Source organism: Aquarana catesbeiana, linkage group LG01, assembly GCF_042186555.1.
Source record: "Aquarana catesbeiana isolate 2022-GZ linkage group LG01, ASM4218655v1, whole genome shotgun sequence".
Classification (NCBI taxonomy): domain Eukaryota; kingdom Metazoa; phylum Chordata; class Amphibia; order Anura; family Ranidae; genus Aquarana; species Aquarana catesbeiana.
The window spans coordinates 78,982,517-79,008,804 of NC_133324.1; the positions used below are offsets into that span (position 1 = coordinate 78,982,517).

Sequence of the window (26,288 nt, forward strand, 5' to 3'; positions counted from 1 at the left end):
GGGATTCTAAACAGTTACTCAACTTTCCAGAGGCTCACCATAGGACCAGACACATGGAAATTAGCACAATTAACATACAATTCTTACCAACTCTGCAATACACAGCCCTGCCTGAAATGTTCATACGGAAAGGCTCTAATTTCATTGCGTAGGCGCTAGGAATCCTTTATATCATCCACTTACTTCTCTCAGTTCCGGCAGTAGATGTCTCCCCTGTACCATTTTCTAACTTATCACCCCTTAGTTCCTAATCCAGGCAAATATACTATAACTATATATATATATATATATATATATATATATATATATATATATATATATATATATATATAAATGTGTCCAGTTATGTATTCATTAAAAATAATTGGGAATTATGCATTGTGTTTTTAAAATAATTTAACCTTTTTTTTTTTTTTTTATCAACCTGCTGTATATATGGTATCAACTTAGCAATCAGGGGGGTTCAAAATAGTTAACTTTTCATGGCTCATTTTACAGCTGTCCTGAAACAAACTTGAACAGTAGGGAGATGGGACTGTACAGATAGCAGTATGAGTCACATTGGAGGAGATATACCTGAACTGGAGCACTCAGAATCTGGTCCAGCTTTGCATGGTAGCCAATCAGCTTCTAACTTCAGCTTGTTCAATTAGGAATTGACAATAAGGGCTCTTTCACGTGGGCGGTCCGCCCGACGGACTTTGCTTTGCTCAGCGGGGGATCGATCTGTTGATCTCCGCTGAGCAGATGGATGACAGACCCGTCAGAGCCCTGCTCTCCTCTATGGGGAGATCGGATGAAAATGGACCGCCTGTCAGTTTTCATCCGATCCCATCTGATCCGATCCTCCAGACAGATGTAAAATAGGGTCACCATCCGTCTGGATTTCACGCACAGGATGGGATCAGATTTCATTGGATGTCAGCGCACATGTCACCGTTGACATCCGTTGCTCCATAGAGGTGAATGAAGTGTTCCGATCAAGTCCGCCTGAAAAACTGACAGGCAGACCTGATCGGAAAGCCCATGTGAAAGGGGCCTCAGCCTAAGTTCACACTGAAATGCGGGTTTGAACTCAGCTGAACTCACACGACTTCAAACGCGCATTTCAGTGCGACTTTGGGGGTCGATTTCAGAGACAAGGAGTCTCCAGGAGTCCCACCAGCTGTTATCTTGCATTACAAAACAGCTAGTCCCTATGCTGTGCAGAGGAGACTGGGCAGGTAGCAGATGGACAACAGACAGCTAAGCTGGCAGGGCTGATACCATGGGGTACATTTACTAAAAGCGAATAGACTGTCTACTGCAAGTGCAGTTGCTCCAGAGCTAAGTAAATGAGGTAAAGCTTCACTTTACAAAAAATACCCAAATGCAAGGAAAATAAAAAAACAGTGTTTTTGCTTGCACATGGAGCAACTGCACTTGCAGAGGTGCAACTGCATTTGCAAAGTGCACAGTCTATTTGCCTTTAGTAAATCTACCCCATTGCCTTGCAATTTCAGTCCACAGAAAGGCATGCAGTGTCAGTTGAAAAGAGGAAATTAGTTGCTGAGTGCATTTCTGGCAGATCAACGGGTATTTTTCTGTACTTGCAGGGTCTTGAAAGGGATAAATCAGAGAAATGTGCATAATTTGCAGAGTTGTTCTGCATATAATTGCATGACAGGAGAGTGTGACCGTCTCTCAATGGAGCCAGTTCACATAGCTTCGGGCAGTCGAAATCTACATTGAAGAAGGGTCTCGTGTGTCTTCTGGTCCGATTTAGGTGCAAATTCAGGCAAAATTCCAGGCCTGATTCACACCTGAATCTGCATATGTTTTTATTGTTTTTATTTTTCCTTGACATACACTTTAAAGGGTTAGTTCACCTTTACTAATAAAAAGTGAAGGTAAACTAACATTAGACACCCTCCTTACCCTAGATGTACCTATCTCTGGGGTTTCCGAGTTGTCAGCATCAATGTGGCCGGTCCAGCAGTCTAGGAATTTGAAATCCCCACTCTTCTCCATCTTCTCTGTGCAGCACTTCTGGAAAGGACCAGATCGATTCTGATTGACCAGCGCTGTCACAGTGAATTGATCTGGTCCGTCTTGTAAACGTTGCATGGAGAAGAGGGAGAAAAGTGGGGATTTCAAATCAGCAAACTGCTGGACAGGCTGCAGGGATGCTGACAACTCAACAAACTCAGTAGTACAACAGGGATCGGGGGGTAAGGAATCCAGTACTAGTCCACCTTTACATTTTTTTCTGTAAAGGTGAACTATCCCTTTATTATGTCTACAAAAAAACACAACAGAATAAATCTAACCCTGGGATATTTATCAAGGTTAGCTAAGTGTATATATATTAAGTGCTGCACTAAAATATATACAAGTGAATCAAATTGTGGAAAAAACTATGAAACAAAAAACAGTCTGTGATAAAACAAAGAAAAATCTTCAATGCAAATGACATATTCTTGAGGCCAGGTTCACACATATGCAAATTGGATGCGGGTTCTTCTGCATTGAAGAAGGGTCCTGTGTGTCTTCTGGTCCAATTCAGGTGTGAATTCAGGCAAAAATTCGGACCTGATTCGCACCTGAAGCAGTGAAAAGGGACGCACCGGACCCCATGCTGTAAGCTGCGGCCACAGCATATGTAAACAGAGCCTTAAGGAGAGGATTTTTCTTTGTATTATCATAGGCTTGTTTTTGTTTTTTTTACAATTTGATTCACTTTTATATATTTTAGCACAGCAGTTAATAAATAGACTATCCCTTTAATAACATTCTTGCAGTTATAAGTTGACACCCCTTATAACTGCAAGCTAAAGCTTTTCTAATTATGACATTGAGCTTGACAAGGTGATTACAAGTAGTGAAATACCAAGCCAATTAACCTACCAACATGTATTTGGACAGGCACCGGAGTAGCCAGAGGAAACCAATGCAAGCACTGGCATTCAAACCGGGGACCCCGATGCTGTAAGGTGCTAACCACTAAGCTACGTATCAGTTTGCTAAAGGATACTTGGCAAATAAAGTAAGGATCTAAAATAAAGTTTGCCAACATGTTTCCAAGTGTTCACCTGAAGTATGTTTATTTCTCAAGACACCTGGAGTTAATTATGGTGCGGAGACTTGCATTCCCCCACTTCCGTCTACCTGCAGAAACCAAAGAGCAGTAGAAGCCATACAGCTTTTTGTAATACCTTCCAGAACTATAATTTCTCAGTGGAGCTGATTTAGTCAAAAGGAGATCAAAGGGAGCTGTGGGATTAGGATAAAACTAAATTGTGACCAAGTCGAGTCTTTAGGGCCCCAGGTGACAACATAAAAGGTAGGGTGCAGAAGCCCTTGCACTTTTGTATTGTTTCACAAGAACACAGTATAAGTTGGAATTCATATTTAACAGACAAATTCTGCCTGGTGGGTCTCCAGACACTAGACGAGCAAAGCTTGCTTCTTTGACTTGGCCCCATTCATTCTAGATAGAAGCTAACCAAAAGCTGAAAAAAATTAAAAGTAAATACTTCTCACATTTTTCCTATATGTGAAAAATACAGCAAATGTAATAGCCAAATACGAGACTAGATTTTATTATTCTAAATTCTGTTTGTGGCTTCTTTTACTAAATTGTGGTCGGAGCATGTTTAGACTGTGGTAGGAACATGTACATGATTAACACAGACTTGCACTGTGCAACCAAAGTGTGACTGATCCTTAAGTAATCATAATTTAATGATAATATTTCAGAACCTGGTTCCATTCCGTAGAAGAGCAGAGAACACACTGATTGTTTGCATTTTTGTCCTTCGCATATTTTTACCCGAAGAATGTCAATTATGCAAAAACACTTTAGAGACAGCCAGCAAAAAAAAAAAAAAAAAAAAAAGGAAAAAAATTACTGTTGAGGGTTTATCAAAACTCGCAGCAATTTCAGGACAATAAAACTTATTTATTGCCTTGATGGGGGATTCTGGCCTGTGTCTGGGATAGCTATACTCTTTAAAATCCATAGAGGAAGCAATTTTACAGTCACAGCCTTCTTGTTCCAGAAATTCAGAATGTCCTGGATTTGTTTCACTATTTACTCAATTAAAGGAGATTTCCACTTTCAAAGAACCATGAACCCAGTGAGTGATTATTATAGGTACAGCTCAGGCCCTCAATGTAAACCTGGGACAGTTTGCGACAATTCCAACAGAGCACACAAATACATGCATAAAAATGGTTACCTTTAGTGCAAACCTCATATTAAAATCATTCATATATCCAGAACTATAGGCAAATTAAATAAAAACATTTTATGTATTGCAGCTTATCAGTCCTTAGATGTGGGGCCTGTATTCACTTTCTTATTTTTTAGGCTATTTCTCCTTTATTTTTACCTGGTGATCCTGCCAGTGACACAATTATTGAACTAGGGTGACAACACTCACTAGCTGTACTGTATCTATGGAGATGTATGAATAGTAGGGAGTATATTGGAACAACAAAATGTCTCCCTAGCTTTATAGTTTACAGAAGTGAAATTGGCAGGACTGATAACATTGCGTGAGGAAAACTCAGCTCAACAAAACACTTTCAATGGTAAATTCAACAGACCAAATGGAAGCAAATAGGATTAAAATATATCTAACATTTTGTAGCAGATGCAATAGGAATCATGGGAACTTGATTCATTTGCTATGGCGGTGTCCCAAACTCCACCTTTATTGAATGGGGGTTCTAGATATGATCAATAAAGTATTTAGTCTAACATCCCCTCTGATCCTAAGTGCTGTGTATTAGGTATCCCGGAGGATGTAGAGTCTCAGGAGTTCAATAGAGAGGCCATAGTTAGAGTATTGTTTCAGGCACAGTTAGAATATTGGAAATCAGCTGTTCAAAGCTGCAGTTATGCCGCGCACACACGACCGGTTTTGCCGTCGGAATAAACTCTGAAGGTTTCTCCGACAGAATTCCATTCAAGTGGTCTTGCCTACACATGGTCAAAACAAAGTCTGACCGTCCAGAACGCAGTGACGTACAGCATGTACGATGGGACTAGAAAAAGGAAGTTCAATAGCCAGTAGCCAATAGTTTCTGTCTCGTACAGGGGGTCCCCTAGTTACAAACATCCGACTTACAAACAACTCCTACTTACAAACGGAGGGAGACAACAGGAAGTGAGAGGAAATCTACCCCTAGGAAGGGAAATTCATTCCTGTAAGAGCTATTATGGGGAAAAGGTACCTCCACTGATGCTTTATCACCAAGGCTTGTTTCCACAACAACCCAAAATTTTCAAAATCCAATTGTCATTGGGACAGAAAGTGAGGTGAAATCTTCTGAACAGGGGCACACACAGCAAAACAAACATTACAGGGGTGTTAACCCTTCCCTATGCTATCCAAAAAGCTTAAAAATATTTTTTTTGGCTGGAGCTACACTTAAAAAATGTACATGTTCCGACTTACAAACAGATTCAACTTAAGAACAAACCTACAGTCCCTATCTTGTTTGTAACCCGGGGACCCCCTGTACTTGCTTCAGAGCATGCGTCGTTTTTGTTCCGTTGGTACAGCATACAGACGAGCGGTTTTCCCGATAGGAATTGGTTCCATCGGAAATATTTAGAACATGTTCTATTTCTAGGTCCGTCAAAATTTTGTGAAAAAAAAGGCTGATGAAGCACACACACGATCGGAATAGACGATGAAAAGCTTCCGTCAGACTTTTTCTGTCGGACATTCCGCTCGTGTGTACGCGGCTTTAGAAGCTAAAATCAGCAACCCACATGTCACTGCTGCAATTAATATAGTCACATTGTTATATTGTGCTTATCAGTGGTCACGTTAGCAAGTGGTTTCAGCATCACTGAAAAAAAGAGCTACTGTCAGTGGCTCTTGTATAGAATGAGGCCTCAGCTGCCAAATTGACTATCAATACCAGTTGGGTGAGATGCTGGAGTTGGGTTATGCATTGTTGGAGTGGGGGCAGAACGTCTTAGATATGCCTGGTACTAAGGCTACCTGATGTTCTGTAGGCCATACCTGGTATGTCCTTGGTCCACATGTAGATTAGATTAAATTAGCTTAATCATACAAAGGCCAATTTTAATACCATCAAGCTCCCGTCCATCAGCCTGAGATGTTCTAAAATTACAAAAATATCACACAGGCATCAGGAGCGTGAGGCACCCTCATTATGCGCTTCTAATAAAACTCTACAAAGGACATGGAGGCTTCTCCGCGGAAACTTTATAATTTTAATTACCAAGAAATTTAAAAGAGACTTTATAGAGACATGTGTTTGTTGACTAACTTTTCATTTGAAAACATCTGCTAGGATCAAAATAAATGAAAGATTACCATAAAAAAAAGCAATTTAAAATTTGCCAAAAACACTTGGAAGTTATAGAACCGGAGTGTTGTACCTAAAGCATGTGGTGGTTGTGAAGTGCTAGTAGGCTGAAATCTGAAACAAAAAAGTTTATAATCATGGATACTGGAAGTAGGTGGGGGGTTAGGAAGACAAAGTCCAAGAGATGACGGTCCGCTCATAGCAGACAAATGCTGCACTCCACAATAACGAGGCTGTGCACTATGCATTTATTTTATTCTTGGAGTTCCGAAATGACCCTAACAGTATGTGGTCTGTCATATCTTGTTAAAATAGAATGATGTTGCTCTCTGGAATCATATAAATATTTATGGGCACAAGAGTGTACAGCTATCTGGTTTACATCTAAGAAGAACATGACCAGGTTACACAAGAATGTGATACAGATGCCACAGCCAGCATTCAATATAAACAGCTTACATCATTGTATTTTTCAAAAACAACAAAGCAGGAGTGCCTTTTATTGCTTTCCATAATAATTGATTTTTTGTTTGGCGAACAGGCAGATACCATCCAAATTGGCCTGTTACTGAGCAGTAGAATGAGGATTGTGGGAATGAGCAGATAAACCCTGAAATGTGAGAGGTTTTCCCAAACAAAGTTAAACTCCTTCCAAGAGAGGATGTGAAGTACAGTCTTCCCTTAAATTTCACAGCAGATGAAAAAGCTATTTCAAAGAAAATGTTTAACACCTTTATGTAGTAGTGCTTTATTTGTTATGCTCAGAACTGTTTCTCTAGTCAAGTAGTTATGAAATCTTACAAAAAATTAGGTAGGAGCCGCTTGATATAATGGGTGATCTCTCTTCTGCCACAACTCTTTAAACTGCTCTGTCCACACTGAAAAACTTGGTTATAGGTTGAAGGCCATTTACACCTGTGTAACAGTAACTGTAACAGTCTACAATAATGCTCAGAAAATAGGCCACAAGCAACTTGATAGTAGACTAAATATATGTATTGTGGCAAGGAAAGTTAGACAATGCACAAAACAGTAGATAGACAACTGAGCATGTCTAAACAGGCCAATTAACCATACCATAATATGCCAATTAACTAATTGCAATAAAGTTAAACCAAAATTTTACTGGTATAAACAGTGGAAAAAATAGCAACATTAATTAAAGGAATGTCTATGCATACAACCCTAATATTGGGTGGGCGTATGGATTACTGACAAAGGGTACCCCTGGAGGTGGCTATAAAATACCTAGCACCTATTTAGCAGTACTAAGCCGGCTATCGTTGGGGCCCATCTGTAAAGTGGTGCACATTTAAATGTCCCTTTAAAACTGTACACAATGGATGACTGATGGGCTGCTAAGTGAGGAACAGTCTCCATTTGCAATAACTGTGGGCAGTAGGGAGTTAAGCTCAGTTGCTCTGCTCATCACACTGGTATGCAGCTTATCTAGTCCAGTACGGTTGGTGGTCTGGTTTCCTAGAAGGCTCAGTTCTATAAAATTAGGTCCCCATGATCAGGTCCTCATGATCAGGTCCACACAAGGCTCAACAAATGGTTGTTGAAAGAAAAAGAAATTTCAAATGACATTCGTCAAGCCGTCAAATGTACTGAGAATTTTCGTACAAATTTCTGTGTGAAAATCTACTAGTGTATAGCTTTAATAAAAACAAATAATAGTGCGCTAAATTTCAAATATATGCTTCATAATAAACTCCAGTGATCTTAAAAGATATATGCAGAAAGTCCACATGCACAATAATATAAATAAAACTCTTGATTGCTGAAGAGACATGAATAAACTCAATCTGTGCTTTGTGACAGTCTTTGCTAAGAATACGTGCTGACAGGTAATCACCACCACCTCCATGTGCAATGCCTGCTCACCTCAAATAAAGACCCCCCTTGGGTCTATTGGCACTTTTAGTAATAACCCACAAATGGATCAGCTTGATCGTACACGGTTTTCAGCTAATGGCTCCAGGAATACCAGGACTTCTCCATAAACAATTTCTTTCTCCAAATTCAATTTCTCAAAGCAAATAAAACATAATCAGAGTGCAAGATTGCTTAAAACTACTTTCTTTTAATTAATAACATCATATGCACTCACATTTAAGCAGAAATAAAACTGCATTGAACGATGAGTTCAATGCGGTTACAACAACGGAAGTGTCGTCACCGGCTCCTCCCAACGCATTGCTTCACAGGTCACGTGACTTTCTCAAGGGAAAAGGATTTTCCCTTGAGAAAGTCACGTGACCTGTGACGCAATGCATCGAGAGGAGCCGGTGGCGACTTTTCCGGTGTCTCGTTTCCCTGGATGTGTAGTGAGGAGGAGAGCTGTCCCAATGCCAAACTGATCGTCCAATGAGGTTTTATTTCTTCTTAAATGTGAGTGCATATGATGTTATTAATGAAAAGCAAGTATTTTTAAGCAATCTTGAGCGATGATTCTTTGCAAAGACTGTCACAGAGCACAGATTGAGTTTATTCACGTCTCTTCAGCAATCAAGAGTTTTATTTAAATTATTGTGCATGTGAACTTTCTGCATAAATCTTTTAAGATCACTGTAGTTTATTATGAAGCATATATTTGAAATTAGCGCACTATTATTTGTTTTTATTCATTTGTACATGTAGTGCCAGAACACATTTTAAATAGCTGCAGCTGTTTTTCATTAATGTAATTAGTCACATTATTTATAGTTTTAAGGTTGTTTGTTATACTCTTATTAGTGCTTTAGTAATATATTTTATATTTATATCCAGCTTTAGTTTGCACATATAAAGCTGATTAGATCACAGGAGTGACCTATATCTTCTCCTTGCCTGTTCTGTTCAGAGAGGGCTACTGAGAGATTAAATTACAGACAGTCAGAAAGAGGAAAGCTACCTCTGTGCTCTCTTTTTGGAGAAGCCAAATGCTTTACAAACTAGCTTGATGGATGTGCAGAAAGTGTTGATATGTGTAATATAAATAATAAAATGTATAAAAACATTAGTTTAAAAGCTAAAAAAATGTAAAATAGACTTGACCCAAAACCCAATAGTTCCCCATTTTAGAAAAAAAAATCAACAGTGTTGAACAAAACTGATTATAAAGATACTACAGTCAAAGAATTAAATAAAGCTTAAAGCCAACATCTCCCCAGCAACAAGTCTATCTCCAGACTGTTGGCCTCAGAATGGCAGTGAGCAGCATACAGCCCTACACAGAGGTTCATTTACTAAAGGCAAATGGACTGTGCACTTTGCAAATGCAGCCGTTCCAAAGCTTAGTAACTCATTTCGTTTCTTGCCTGTTGCCTTGGCAGTGCTAGGATGTTGGAGTGCAGAGTTATGCCTCGTACACACGATCGGACTTTCCGTAAACAAAACCATGGAATTTTGTCCGAAGAGTGTTGGCTCAAGCTTGTCTTGCATACACACGGTCACACAAATGTTGGCCAACAATTACGAACGTAGTGACATACTAGACATACTACATTGTTTTTCAGCTCTTTAGCCCCATCCTTTGGGCTTCTTCTGCTAAATTCGTGTTGAAGTATGGTGAGTGTTGATTCGCGCTTTTCTTTTCGCGTTTTTCATTTAGCGCTTTTCAGTTTGCGCTTCTCATTTCGTGCTTTTCAGTTCATTTCTGAACGGCCGTTCATCAACCACACATGTTGCGGAATCGGAGGACATAACGTGTTATTTATTATTGGCCTTGGAGTTATTGCTTTGACATTATTTTTTTGGTTGAATAATAATGATTTGATTTGGTATATTTTCTATATTTTTGGATGCATAGAATGCACCTTTTGGATAAATTCTATTGGCAGATAGCATGTCTAATTTTAATTGTTTTCTTTTTTTTAATGCACAAAAAAAAAAATTATGAATAAAATGAATAATACTTGGCTATGTGTTTTACTTCAAATGACAGTTTGGGAGTAGGCAGTTACATTTTCAAAAATACAATGTAAAATTAACAAGGGACACCAACATAGATGTATCTTTGTTCTTAAAAACTACGAGATAATGGTGTTGTGGTAACTTGCACAAACTAGAAAAAACAAAAAACATAATAATATTATTCTTGATATCACTAGAAAAAAAAGCCTTTGAAAATGTGTTTGCAATAACTCCATGAGTATCACCAGCAAAGCAGCTTCATTATTATCCCATTAAAGAACAGAATTGTGAGCTGCATTTCGAGATTTCATAATTTGCCACGTCACGAATGTTAATTCTCCATTACAAAGGCTAGTTTACACCACCGACCGCTTCTGCTTCTGAGCATGCGTGTTTGTACTTTGGACTTTTGTCCGACTTACTTGTGTACACACGATTGGAAAATCCGACAACACACATTTGTTGGCGGAAAATTTGAAAACCTGCTATCCAACATTTGTTGGCGGGAAGTCCAACAACAATTGTCCGATGGGGCATACACACGGTCGGATTGTCCGCCAACAGCCTGACATCCAACATTTCCCGTTGGAAAGTCCGATCATGTGTATGGGGCTTTAGGTATGGCAGTCACTGCTGTCTGAAAAAGTTGCTGCAAAGAAAGATGATTTTGCAGAAAAAAACTGAAGGAAGAAAGTGATGTAAAATGTGTCCACTGGTTTTTGGTTATCTTCTTAATTTTTCTTTATTTATGTGTCCCTCTTCACAGCTGTCTCAGAGGAAATCAGTGCCAATCACACATCAAAATAGGCAAGGCCCAAAGATCAAAGATACCGAATCATTTTGTATCAAAATCTGACCATAGATGAATTGAAATTCAGCTGGTTTAGCAAGAACTGGCCAAACAGACCGGCCAAACTTCAATCCATGCATGGTCATCCCCGTTCAACAGAAGTCAATCATTAGATTGTGGGAAAGTTGGAAAAAGTTTCCCTGATCAGTGTATTTTCACAGCGGGTCCTACTGTCAAAATACAATGTCTCTGTGGGGTGGATTCCTCTATCCACCTTGCTTGTGTGGATGGAGGAATCTGTTCATTTTTTTTTGATCAGCCTGCTGGAGGAGCAAAGAAGAAATAGTCATCTTTGGCCACCTTAAGCTAACATTAAATTGGGCTAGGTGTTGACTGCCAATTATTCAGAACAGGCAGCTATCTCTATGTATGACAAAAGGCTACTTATCTTCATGATAAATTGTGATGCCCTAACTTTGACTACCCCAAGACAGGATTGGAATATACCATAGATATAATGAAAATGGAAAGCCTTAAAGCCTAGTACACACAGTGAGAATATTGAACAAATGATCATGCAGTTTTTCTTGCATGCTAGTCTCATATCGAAAACCAATAGGTTACTATAAGTTATGAAAATTCTCGTACGTCAGAATACAACTTTGGAAGTAATGTAATGTGTTGTATTGTATTGTAATGTATTCTTTCCTTTCCGAACATGCGTGTTCTTGGTCTTCCGATTTTTTTGAAAATCATTCATTCTGGTATTGTACGAGAAACATTTTCGTGTTTGTCCCTTTGGATAATTCCGCACGAACGGCTCTTGAAAGCTGTGCACTAACGATCAGATTATCGTACAATCGCTTCAAAATCGGTATTTGTTGTCTGATTTTCTGATTGTGTGTACTAGGCATTAGCACTTACACTTAAGAAATGCAGTAAAACGTGCAAATTACAAAGTGATCACCTTAAAATGAACCTGTGCTTTACCCATGTAGAGCAGTGGTTGGGTTTAATTGCAGCCCCAACAGCAGCACATACTCACCTTCCTTTTTTCCCTCAACTACTTAATACAGGCTCTGGGAACAACAAGAAATACCTGGTACTTTGGGGTATGGGGAAATATGTCACTTGATTGACTCAGGCGCCAAAAAAAAAAAAAATTTGTTTATCTCAAATTTTGGGTGAGATAGGTCAGCCGTCAAAGTCATCTGTGGGGCCAATTACTCCAGTCAGAAAAATATCCTTTAGCCCTGGTTCACACTGATGTGATTTGACATGTCAAATCGGTGGCAATTGCCGTCAATGGTACTGTCCTAATCGGTGCGATGCCGCATCTGCGGCGCTGCGCCGATTTCAAAAAGTAGTTTCTTTACTACTTTTTGCGATTTCGGGCTGCGATTTACATTGACATCTGTGCAGAAAGCTGCACAGATGTCTCTGAAATCGCGGCCGAAATCGGAACTGACATGAGGGAGTGAAATTGCATGAGTTCAGCTGAACTCGCACGGCTTCATTCCCGCAGCTCAGTTTGAACCTGGGCTTAGAGCAAGTCAATGATCTGTTGCATGTTGGTCATTTAAAGGAGAAGTATGACCAAACCTTTTTTGGCCCTACTTCTCTTGTGGATCACCCATTTTCAGCTGACAGTGGGCTAAAACATTGTGAGTGACGTCACTCAGCCGGTCTAGGCTGTGGATCAATGCCAGATACCTGGATCGGCAGCTCGCTCAGCAAGCCGCTGAGGGCCTGAGCCACCCGCTCCTATCTCCTTCATAGCTCGGCGCTCCAATAAGTGCTGGAGGGGCAGAGCAGAGAGCCAGGGGCTGACAGTCACCGGCTCTCTGCTCAGTGAAGACTGAGAACTGAGCGATGTCTTAGCAGCAGCAGGAGACAGATGCAGCATTCGACTGATGTTGCATCCACCTAGGTAAGTATCATTTTTTTTTTTTTTCTAAGAAACATGAACTTCTCTTTTAAGGAGAGGCAAATATTTGAAGCAGGAAAAGCTCTCGAATACGTGAAAGCAAAATAAAAAAAACATTTAGTTCACCTCTGAAATACATGTATTGAGTTGTATCTCTTTAAACACGGAGCAAATACAGAAAAATAATTGTTGATGTGCGTCAAAATGCCATCAATATAGCATACTTCTGAGTTTCAACACAACACAATTCTGATTTCCTATGCATGTGGTGTCAGCCCTGCCTACTTAATTTCTGATGGATTATCTCTCCTCATCTTTTCGGCACGCCTCATTTCTATAACCCCTCCTTGTGCACTGACAGAGAGCACAGGAAGATATCATATCACACAATTTCTGAAAAACGTACAGGTATTTTTTGCACTTATCGAACAGATCTAACAAAACTCTTTCAATGGTATACTCAGCAGACCAAACGGGAGCAAATAAGAGAAGTATATTGTTAGGGTTTACATGCATTTTAAAAGAAAGCTTTGTGGCCCCTTAAGTGCATTAGCGTATTTTTTAACAATTCTTGGTCAATTCTCAAATAGTTAGTGGTTGTGCAGACATGTGGAGAGAGGAGTACAGCCAGGTCCAAGCTTCCAGAAAGCATGTATTTCATCTTACCTCTTGTGTACCTGTTTCCAAGTCCGTCATGCCAATCACTGAGAAATCCCCATAGCGATCTCCATTAGCATCGATGGACACCTGACCGGCAATACCTGTGGAATGGTATGCAAGGAATTAGAAAACAAATTACTTCAAATACCTAAGTGTCCAAGTCAAACACAAAAAAGTGAGTCTGCAGATTTCTCGCAAGCGATACAACAGGAAATCTCATCAGACTCCAAGATTTTCATTGGCTTTACAAGCTGAATTGGAATTTCATCCCACTGTCTGCATTCCTAAAACCTGAAGCCTGCTTCGTTTTCAGGAACACAAAACTGGACCCTGTGTGTCACGGATACTATGAAAAAGATACTATTAAAAACGAGAGCATAGAGACTGAGTACTATATCAAATTCACCCAGAGGATAAGCAAACCATAATCAACATGTTCATATATATAAAAAATAATAATATTGCGCAAAACAAATACACAGAGCTGTGCAGAAATTAATTATCTTACTAGTTTAACCTAAATTATAACTGCCAACTGCCCTTCCTTTGCACCCAAATCCATCTGTTCTATTTTACTTAACAGCTATCACTTTATTCTCTAGAAAATAAATATATCTAAAAGCAAACTCGAACTAAAACTTAGCATTTTTTTGTGCCTTTTGTCACTGTTGTAGAACTTTTCCCTCATTTTCTGTCCTACTGACACCCTGCCATGCCTTGATACACAAGGTCCTGCCATTGGGAACAATTAAATGCAGTTTTCTAGCTGGATCTGTATTTGTTGGGTATGTTTCCAGTCACTTCCTATCCCAGTATCAGGGGACAGTCATACCTCCCAACTTTTTGAGATGGGAACAAGGGACACCTATTAGCAAAAGTATGTAGGCATAGGAAACACCCTCTGCCATGCCCCCTTAAAGGAGGTTTATAAAAAAGATTAGTTAAACCCGCAAGTGCTTTTTTTTTTTTTTCTTTTTTAACCACTATTATTCCTTTACACTGGATTTTGACATTTACAAAAGCAGCAACTTATAAAATGGATGAAAAGTTTAGTACTGGGAAACACTTTTTAAAAGATTAAAAAGTGCATTTTATTTACAACTATATAGATCAGACCAAAATGAGGGACGAATGAGGAGGAAAGAGGGACAGAGGAACTTTGTTTGAAATCCGGGACAGTCCCTCAAAATCAGGGACAGTTGGGAGGTATGGACAGTTATGCCCCGTACACACGGTCGGACATTGATCGGACATTCCGACAACAAAATCCTAGGATTTTTTCCGACGGATGTTGGCTCAAACTTGTCTTGCATACACACGGTCACACAAAGTTGTCGGAAAATCCGATCGTTCTAAACGCGGTGACGTAAAACACGTACGTCGGGACTATAAACGGGGCAGTGGCCAATAGCTTTCATCTCTTTATTTATTCTGAGCATGCGTGGCACTTTGTCCGTCGGATTTGTGTACACACGATCGGAATTTCCGACAACGGATTTTGTTGTCGGAAAATTTTATATCCTGCTCTCAAACTTTGTGTGTCGGAAAATCCGATGGAAAATGTGTGATGGAGCCCACACACGGTCGGAATTTCCGACAACAAGGTCCTATCACACATTTTCTGTCGGAAAATCCGACCGTGTGTACGGGGCATAAGTGTTGAGAAATCCCCATAATGTCTTTAATGGGGGTGTAGATAGATTCTAAATCTTCCTCACTCTATCCAAAATGTTAAAAAATGAGATGGGTGGTTGGAATTTAGATATAAGGCCTGGTTTACACTGGTGTGATTGTAGATGCAACTTGGTTCACACAGAATAGCAGGACAATGGAAATCAAATTAATATTAATGGTGCCTGTCCACATCAATGCAGTGCAGCTGTGATGTGACTTTGGGGCAGGGTCCTGTGCTACTTTGGTGCGATGCAGTGCAATGTTCATAGACTTCAAGGGAAATGCATCAAAAACCCATCAATGCACTCACCCCCCCCCCCAACTATTCTAATCCTCCTCCTCCAAAATTACAATTGCACTACAGAATCGCATTAGAAATCAAATGAAATCGCAGTTGCACTAGTGTAAACCAGGCCTTACTCTCCAAATTGTTTGAGTTACTTTTATATTTTTTTTTACATTGTCAGTGGCTGAATTGCTTGTTTTCATACAATAACCTTAAAAAAGGATTCATTACAACTTGTAAAAAGTTTGTTGTAATTCTTAACAATATCCATAAACTGCTCAGTAAAGCTTCATTTAGACTTGAAGGTGGTAGGTGGCAAAAATTCGAGGCTGAGCTGCGTTTTTTCCGCCTGCCAACAAACCCCCTCCTTTAAGCTGCAATAGGCTGCGGACGGGGATGAAATAAAGTCTCCCTGTAGCCACACATCTGAACAATCTCACGGATCGATAGTTTGCAACCTCAGCCTGGACTCCAACCAGGCCCCGCCCCCAACGTGTTCCGCCTGTACCCCTTGGAGCTTAATCATAGGGATATGCAGTGGACGGAGATGTTTACATAGCAAAGTTCATCTGACATGCCCACTGGGCACTACACAGTCAAGCAAATGGGGAAGCATTGCAAACTCCCTGCAACCGTGTAAAATGCACGTGTTTGAGGCACATTGGTTAGCAAAAATTAGGTCAAAACAGGCGGCAAGGAGGCATTGCATCGCTTGGAAGTAGAGGTTAGCTCATTATGATTGGTGCCAGAAGCTGCAAAATGGCACGTGGGGATTTCTTGGATTACCTTAGCTAGATTAAAAAAATTAGGTCAGTTCACGCTTACAATGTTTAATTTTTCGTATTGGAAATTTATAAATACTGTGTTAATCGCAGTGCTTGGATTTACAATGTAGCTCAATTAGAAAATTAGGATACTGGTGACCAAAGTGACTGAGCAAGCAGAAAAACCACAAGGCAACCTATGGAGGAGAGCCAAGGGCCCAGGGGGCCCAGCTACAACATTTACACTCCTACAGTAAATTGGGGTGATGAAGCAATTGGTCCTAGCTATGCACTTTGTCTTTCCCTTCCAAAGGATGAACACACTTGTAGGCAGTTGGTGTCAAAAAAGGCCATGCCAGTATAGACATTGCAAAGGATGCAGCTTTTCTGTTCCTATGGCAATCCACATCAATGTCAATTAAAGAGATTTGGGGGGGGGGGGGGTTCCAAAACCTAGGACCCAGTTCTGCCTCATTCTGTCTTTGATGATCAATGCCAAAAAAATTAAAGGCACTCAGTACTTTGGCTACACAAGGCAAGCAAAGGCCAACTGAATAGTCACCTGTCAGTGGTAGCTTGTCAACTGACCTTTTTCCCTTTACAGACTTACCATGTTTTGTCCAACATTGTGTTTCTGTGTGGAGGCAGCCATCTTGGTAGAGGCACAGCTTTGTTTCCTCTTCTCTACAGCAAGGAGAACAGTAAGCAGCACAGTACTGACCTCACCAAATCTTGTGGGACTAGCAGTCAGATGTACCTTGCCGGGGATTCACACTGCAAGTATACAGATATGCGGCGGTACAGTGCCTTGCAGAAGTATTCATACCCCTTTAAAATTTTCCACATTTTGTCATGTTACAACCAAAAACATAAACGCTTTTTATTGTGATTTTAGGTGATAGATCAGCACAAAGTGACACATTATTGTGAAATGGAAGGAAAACGATAAATGGTTTTCAACACTTTTTAAAAATGAATATCTGAAAAGTGTGGCGTTTGTATTCAGCCCCTTAACTAAAATCTAGTGGAACCAATTGCCTTCAGAAGTCACCTAATTAATAAATAAAGTCCACCTGTATGTAATTCAATCTCAGTATAAATACCGCTGTTCTGTGAAGCCCTCAGAGGTTTGTTAGAGAACCTTAGTGAACAAACAGCATCACAAAGGCCAATGAACACACCAGACAGGTCAGGGATAAAGTTGTGGAGAAGTTTAAAGCAGGGTTAGGTTATTAAAATATAACCCAAGCTTTGAACAGAGAAGCTGGTCAGAGTTGATGGGAGGATGGATGGAGCCAAATACAGGGCAATCTTAGAAGAAAACCTGGCATGCCGCATACACACAAGCGGATTTTCCGTTGGAAAAAACTTGGATGTTTTTTCCGACACAATTCCGCTCAAGCTTGCCTTGCATACACACGGTCACACAAATGTTCTCTGAACTTTCGATCATCAAGAACGTGGTGACGTACAACACTATGACGAGCCGAGAAAATGATGTTCAATGCTTCCGAGCATGCGTTGAATTGTTTCCGAGCATGCGTAGGAATTTTGCGCGTTGGAATTTGTACAGGCGATCGCATTTTTGGATAGGAACTTTTTCTGACCGAAAAATTGAGAACCTGCTCTCATTCTTTTGCTGGCGGGAATTCTGCTAGCAAAAGGGCGATGGAGCATACACACGGCTGCATTTTCCGACCAAAAGCTCTCATCGGTCTTTTGCTGGCTGAATTTCCGATCGTGTGTACGCAGCATTAGAGTCTGCAAAAGACTTGAGACTAGGGCGGAGGTTCACCTTCCAGCAGGACAAAAACCCTAAACATACAGCTACAGCTACAATGGAATGGTTTAGATCAAAGCATATTCATGTGTTAGAATGGCCCAGTCACAGTCCAGACCTAAATACAAATGAGAATCTGCGGCAAGACTTAAAAATTGCTGTTCACAGACGATCTCCATCCAATCGGACAGAACTTGAGCTATTTTACAAAGAAGAATGGGCAAAAATGTTACTCTCTAGATGTGCAAAGCTGGTAGAGACATCCCCAAAAAGACTTGCAGCTGTAATTGCAGTGAAAGGAGGTTCTACAAAGTATTGACTCAGGGGGGCTGAATACAAATGTACACCACACTTTTCACAAATTTATTTGGAAAAAAATTTAGAAAACCATTTATCATTTTCCTTCCACTTTGCAATTATGTGCCACTTTGTGTTGGTCTATCACATAAAATCCCAATAAAATACATTTACATTTTTGGTTGTAACATGCCAAAATGTGGAAAATGTCAAGGGGTGTGAATACTTTTACAAGGCACTGTAGGCACAAAAGTAGCTTGCTCTAGGATAGGCAATCTTGACTCTATGAATTCAGGTCCACTTTAAGGTGAAAGGGTTGACCTACATATCTGCAAAAAGGGCCATGCCTTTCCTTTAAATAACACCTTCTGTTTTCAACAGAATTTCAATGGTAATGAAGACTGATTGCAGGTTAGCTATCAAAAAGAAAATAAATATTTTCGTCAGTCAATCCTGAAATCTTGGTAGTCTTTCAAAGACCGATGAGCGCATGGAACAATACATGGATCCAGTAAAGAGCATCCCATTGTTTCCATATTGAAGATTAGATTTGGAAAGGTTTCTCGGTATTCTGAGATAAGCAGCCTATAACCTTGCAAAGCACAAGAGATCCAGAAAAATGACAGAGGTCAAAGAACATTCTGCATTTGGTTTGTATCAAACTCTGTCTTTCACCGTTATGAAAAGGAAAAAAAAAAAACTTTATGGTCAATGAGCAGGATAAAAGAAAAGCCAGTGCTTGGTGTAATGTTCTGCTTACTGTATAAAGGAGTATAAGAGTGTTTCTTCCCAATCTTCGTACTTGGCATCCATCTTCTATCTCGGTGTAAAATTCATGCATTGACAGATTCTCACTTATCAGACATGTGTTACTTTACACAGTACAGAACCTGTCTACTAGGCCTAATTCTGTACAGAATACAGCAGCGTAATTAGCCACTGTGACCAATCAGGAAGCTGATTACATTAGTCTTGGCTATTTCAAACTGTTCAGAATAGCATTTCTGCTGACATAAAGACGAGAACAAATTGTTGCTTGCTAATTTATTAACCGCTTGCCGACTGCATCACTTAGATGTAGGGCAGCAAGGCGACTCTCCTGCGCTGGATCACGTACCTAACACATGATCCAGCACATCCCGGTAAAGGGTGTGCGTGCGCTGCCGGCGCCTTGGCTGTGCTGTAATTAGACACAGCACAAGCCGATCAGCGGGTGCCGGCCAATGAATGTCCGCCAGCACCTGCTGATCGGCGAGGAGAGACACAGAACAGAGCTCTGCCTATGTAACACAAAACAGAGCTCTGTTCTGTCAGCAGGGATCTGATGGATGTCCTTTCCCTGCAATGCAGGGAAAGAAAATCCATCACATCTCTTAGTAAAAACAGCATACATAGGGGTTGATTTACTAAAGCCAAATAGACTGTGCACTTTTCAAAGTGCAGTTGCTCAGTGGCTTAGTAAATAAGGTAAAGCTTCATTTGGAAAGAATACTCAATCACGTGCAAGAAAAAGAAAAAAAAAAAAAGAAAAAAACAGCATTCTTGCTTGCACATGATTGGATGATGGAAGTCAACAGAACTTCTGCTCAGTTACTAAGCTCTGGCTCATCTGCACATCCAGAGTGCTAATGCAATTTATTATTTATTTATTTAAATGCAATGCAGTCTATTTGCCTTTAGTAAATCAACCCCCTAGTGTACACAAGCACTGGTCAGGCACACATTTAACCCTTTGATCACCCTAGATGTTTAACCCTTTCCCAGACAGTGTCATTAGTACAGTGACGGTGCATATTTGTAGCACTGATCACTGTATTATGCCCTGTACACACGGTCGGACATTGATCGGACATTCCGACAACAAAATCCATGGATTTTTTCCGACGGATGTTGGCTCAAACTTGTCTTGCATACACACGGTCACACAAAGTTGTCGGGAAATCCGATCGTTCTGAATGCGGTGATGTAAAACACATATGTCGGGACTATAAACGGGGCAGTAGCCAATAGCTTTCATCTCTTGATTTATTCTGAGCATGCGTGGCACTTTGTGCGTTGGATTTGTGTACACACGATTGGAATTTCCGACAACGGATTTTGTTGTCGGAAAATTTTATAGCAAGCTCTCAAACTTTGTGTGACGGAAATTCCGATGGAAAATGTGTGATGGAGCCCACACACGGTTGGGATTTCCGACAACGAGGTCCTATCACACATTTTCCGTTGGAAAATCCGACCGTGTGTATAGGGTATTAGTGTCACTGGTTCCCACAAAGTGTCAAATGTGTCAGTTAGTGTCAGAATGTCTGCCGCAATATCACAGTCCCGCTATAGGTCGCTCATCGCCGCCCATACTAGTATAAAATAAATAAATAAAAATTGCAGTATATATTCCATAGTTTTTATTTTTTTACAAAAAATATGTAGCAGATCATATATTGGCCTACATTTATGAAGAAATTCGATTTTTTACATTTTTTTTGGATATATTTTATATGAGAAAGTACAAAAATATTGTTTTTTTTTTTTTTCCAAAATTGTCGGTCTTTTTTTATTTATGGCGCAAAAAATAAAATAAAAAAAACCCAGTGGTGATCAAATATTACCAAAAAAAGCTCTATTTGTGGGGAAAAAGGACATACATTTAATTTGTGTACAGCGTTGCACGACCACGCAATTGTTAAAGTAACGCAATGCTGTATCGCAAAAAATGGCATTACAGGGGGGTAAATCTTCCGGAGGTTAAGAGTTTAAAGAAGGGAAATTTAATATAATATTGCTCATCTAATATAGCCAGGAAAGTAAAGTTTGCAAATAAAACCTTTAAGTGTTACAATGTTCCTGCTGCTCCAGGCCCCCTGAGAGATGTCCGCGGGTCCTAAAGCTAAGAACAAAAATGCAATATGTTTCAGCTTATAGTACTTAGATGTGGTGGCTGCATTAATTTTCTTTTTTCTTTTCAAGCTAAGAACATTTTCGGCAAATATTGAAAAAACCCGGTGATCTTGTCAGAAATGCAGTGTTTTTGTTACTTCCTGTGAGCTGCACTGAAGAATACCTTCCTTTCTAGTGATCTTCTGTACACTACCAATTGTTCATCTTCAATAATGGAGATGAAAAGATATGGATAAGTTTGGAACATATATAAGGGAAGCAACCTGGGGGGACAACCATGGCTTCCGCCATAGATACAGTGGAGAAGCGATGTAGCCACACCGGGGACATGAATTGTGTTATTTGTGGAATTACCAGGTGAAAATAAAGCAAAAAAAGCTTGATCAAAGAAAATGAATGACGCCACCACACCAAGGACTAGTAAACTATGACATAGTACATTTTTGGGCTTTGTGTTTAGATACATTTTAAAGTATATCTGTGTTCGGACTATGCACACTAAAGTATATACATATTATGAACAAGCAGTAAAAGCACTTTAAAACACTCTAAGCTGTTACAGACTGAAACAGACTGAAACTTGGCTAAAGAGTCTTTGCTGTTATACTCAGGATTTCCAAGAACAAATGACTTCACAAGTAGGTAGAAATGTCAAAGATTACTTGTTTTAATACTCTTTTGCTGCATGCCTTAAAGTGATTTTAAAGCTTTATTTTTTTTTTAATATAACATAATAAACATGTCATATTTACCTGCTCTGTGCAATGGTTTTGCACAGAGCAGCCCTGATCCTCTTTTTCTGGGGTCCCCCATCGGCACGCCTCTTCAACAAGTGTCCCTATAGAAAGTCGCTTTCTAAGGAGGGCACTTGTGCGGGTTTGATCCCTATCTGCCTTGTCTGTGTCTATAGACACAGATAGTGCATCTCGGCCCTGCCCACTGCTCCCTTGTCACAAAATTTGATTGACAGCAGTGGCAGCCAATGGCTGCCACTGCTATCAAACTGCCCTGTGAGGTGGGAGAGAGATGCTGCTCTCGGGCACAGCGCTGGTAAAAAAACAGGGGTTAGAAAGTGTAAGGGAGGTAAAAGCGGAGATGATGTAGCACAGAAGTTTTTTTTACCATAATGCATAGAATACATTAACGTAAAAAACCTTAAGTCTTTAGAACCATTTTAAGTCTGGGCACAGGTGCCCTAATTGTGCCCATTTATGCCCCCTGGGTAATGTCTTAGTATGTCACCTAGTCATCATAGGCTTTGGGTACAAGACTCACTGCACATCAGTGGTGGCCCGTAATGCAGGGAGGGCGGGGCCTGTAATGCCGCCCCCATAATCCATACATCTGGCCCCCTAATCTACATGTGGGGCACCAGATGCATGGATTCCAATGGGTTTTTTTTTTTTTTTTTTTAGAAGCACTTAGAGCCAGAGGCTCTAATAGGCTTCAGTAAAGAGTGGGCAGAGCACTGCACCCCGCGCCCACCCAGTTGCGTGACACTAGTGAATTAATATTCACTATTGTCTTCCTGATTCTCCTTCTGGCCAATCAGGAAGCAGGTCCTAAGACCCGTCACCCGATTGGCCAAGAGGTGAAACGATCCTTTTGACCGCCGAGGAAGAGGAGACACAGGGGAAGCCGCCGTCTGGAGGAAGCGCTGGCAGTGACCTAGATGGGGTAAGTGCGGTGCTGGTCACCGACCGTCCCGGGGTGTGAGCTGTGGGTGACCCGACTGTGGTAGGAGGGGCAGTGGGGTGGTGCAGGTGACCCAATCGACCAGGGGGGTGGCTGTGGGTGCATTGTTTGCTGCCCCCCCCAAAAAAAAAATATGCCGCCACTGCTGCACATAGCAAATTTAACATCCCATGTACCCCTTCAGATGTGAAAACTTCTAACTCACATACTTCTACAACTTGAAAAACCCAGATAACACGAATAGATGGCAAAAATTCAATGCTATAAAAAAAATAGTATTCTAATTCTTCAAAGACACAGATTGCACTGTATCACACCCTGAGGACTGCACTGAATATAAGGTACAACTAACAGCTTTGATTTACCCGTCTGCAGGAAAGAGTAAAGAAGAAACACAGGATGCCTTCTTTTGTAATACATTACACTGTAGGAAGCCTATCTTTCCTTTCCATTTGTTTATATGCCTTGATTTTGGAGCAGCAAGCTAGCCAGTCATAGGGACCAATACTACTGGTAATGTGCATATATAGTTGTTTTTTATTTTTTTTTACGTTTTGCACAGGGCAGGGAAGAGATTTTTTGGACTCTGTGTATCATTATGAAGATTTCCCTTCATCTCTTGTGCCGGAAAGGAAATTTCCCATAGTGAGAGGATTTCCCTCTTAGACAGTTGTCACAGGAACAGATGTTCCCATTAGAAGATTTCCTCTCGCCTCTTGTTCTAGTGAAACTCTAAAGTTTTGGATTTCCCCTAAGTTTCTGTCCCAGAGACAATGATCACCAGAAAAAAAAAAAAACAGGGTAAATAGAGAGGAAAATCTCCTCAATGGGATGAAGACAGCAATAAAAAATTGGCAGAGGACCTATTCCTTCCATACTCCTAAAAAAAAAAGTTTTGCATTTGTTAACCACTTAAGCCCTGGATCATTTGGCTGGCCAAAGATCAGAGCACTTTTTGCAATTCGGCACTGCGTCGCTTTAGCTGGCAATTGCGCGGTTGTGCGACGTGGCTCCCAAACAAAATTGACCTCCTTTTTTCCCCACAAATAGAGCTTTCCTTTGGTGGTATTTGATCACCTCTGTGGTTTTTATTTTTTGCGCTATAAACAAAAAAATAGCTACAATTTTGAAAAAAACGCATAATTTTTTACTTTTTGCTATAATAAATATCCCCCAAAAAATATATAAAAAAAACATTTTTATTCCTGAGTTTAGGCCGATACGTATTCTTCCACATTTGCACATACACTTTTTGGTAAAAAAATCACAATAAGCGTTTATTGATTGGTTTGCGCAAAAGTTATAGCGTCTAAAAAAAAAAGGGGAAAGTAATATGGCATTTTTAGTAATAATTTTTTTTTTTACTAGTAATGGCGGCGATCAGTGATTTTTATCATGACTGCGTCATTATGGCAGACACATCGGACACTTTTGGCGCTATTTTGGGACCATTCACATTTATACAGCGATCAGTGCGATTAAAAATGCATTGATTACTGTGTAAATGTGACTGGCAGTGAAGGGGTTAACACCAGGTGGCGCTGTAGGGGTTAAGTGTTTCCTAGGGAGTGATTCTAACTGTGGGGGGGGCGTGGCTATGTTTGACACGACACTGATGACCGCTCCCGAATACAGGGAGCTGTGATCAGTGTCCTGTCAATAGGCAGAACGGGGAAATGCTTGTTTACATCAGCGTTTCCCCGTTCTTCCTCTCTGTGAGCCGATCGCGGGTATCCCCGCGGACATCGAGTCCGTGGGACCCGCGATCACACTCACGGAGCTCGCGGCGGGTGTATGCGATGGCGGCAAATTTAAAGGGACGTACCTGTACGCCCATTTGCCTGTCTGTGCCATTGTGTCGACGTATATCTACATGCGGCGGTCGGCAAGCGGTTAATCCATATTATCATCTTGAAAAAAAGTGCACTTATTAATATCTACTTCTGCAAAGCCCTTCCATGGCAATCAAAGACAGTGCACACATTTCTAGCAACATTTCAGAAATGTGCCAGGTTTAATGCATAAAATAAACGAAACTCCCAAAACCCTGTTCAAGACGCCCCATCCACTTTTCCTTATATGCTGCAGAGAGTACATGAACTGTAGCTGTTACGCCTCAGCAAGACCAAAGAGTAAGCGAATAGGTGTTCTTCACCCAGCACTAGTCTGGGTAAAGCCTTCTAAAACTCATACAAATGTTATACTAGGTATACCCTCCAGAATCTGGTATTAAAAACTGAGAAGGTTAAACTCTTAAACAACAACCCAAGGCTGATCCAGATTTTACTTTTGTCTATGCCATGGGGGCCACTGCAAGGGTGGACTTTTCAATTCTCCTGGATTTGGCTACCCACAGACATGATTTCATAGTTACCTTTCCAGATAGCCTTGAACCCTGCTAGTCATGTTAGTTATGGAGGTTATTTAGTAATCAAAATGGTTAGATCTATCATGACCACGTTTCCCATCAATAGGTCAGCATCACGCTCCCGCCTCAACCTCCTTTTTTCTACCCTCTCCATTGACATAACCTTGTATGGTCAGTAGAGAATGCCTACAGGTTAATGAGGACTGCTAGTCTTATGAGATTTGGTGATGTCACTAAGTGGTTGTTTCTATTCTTCTTGCTGGAGAGAAGCTGCACCAGAGGATTTACAGCAAACATCTCTGTGTTTCTGGTTCATTACGCATGTAGATCTGTGCTTTCTCTACTTCTTCTGTTGTTTCTTAAAGATTCTCCCACCAGTCATCAGATCAACAGTCACCAGTTTGCCAACTCTGATACGAGGAAGAAAATACTAGAAAACATGATGGCTGTCTCTACACAGAGGCATGTAACTAGGCATTGGCAGTAATGGGAAAAAGTGAGACCACAGGCAAGAATTGTGACTAGTCCTCTTTTCCCTTCTTGCCATTTTTCAGGAACAGAATTCACAGTAACGGTAGTCTTTAACAAAAGAAAATCACAGTACTTACTACAAAGACACTGGCATAACTGTACCTTCATATGTTCTGTTCCACATCCGATGAACCAGTTTCTCTCCATCTTTTTTGCTGAAACCACTCTTCAATAGTTCATGTAATGCTATAGCATATAGGATAATAGCATCATGGAATCCTTCCACAAACATATTGACCTGGAATAGAAAAAAGAGAGATGTAAAGTGTATGCAAAAAGTGAAAAAACAACACAACTTCATACGGGGTTCATAAACTGAACCATGCACTATGAAGTATTATGAGTATTAAAGTAGAACTATAGGCAATTTTTGTTTTGTTCATTTTGGATAGAG

At 40.4% G+C, this 26,288-nt stretch overlaps 1 protein-coding gene across 4 annotated transcripts in view; it reads right to left on the reverse strand.

Annotated features, from left to right (window-relative positions):
* Nucleotides 1-26,288, reverse strand: part of NPR3 (natriuretic peptide receptor 3) — a 152,284-nt gene that overhangs the window by 13,257 nt on the left and 112,739 nt on the right. For all 4 annotated transcript variants that reach the window (XM_073620795.1, XM_073620787.1, XM_073620811.1 and 1 more), the window contains 2 exons: nt 25,997-26,132; nt 13,611-13,705 (listed from right to left, as the gene is read on the reverse strand). In XM_073620795.1, the coding sequence (XP_073476896.1) occupies nt 13,611-13,705; nt 25,997-26,132 (231 nt within the window). The remainder of the gene's footprint in view (nt 1-13,610; nt 13,706-25,996; nt 26,133-26,288) is intronic.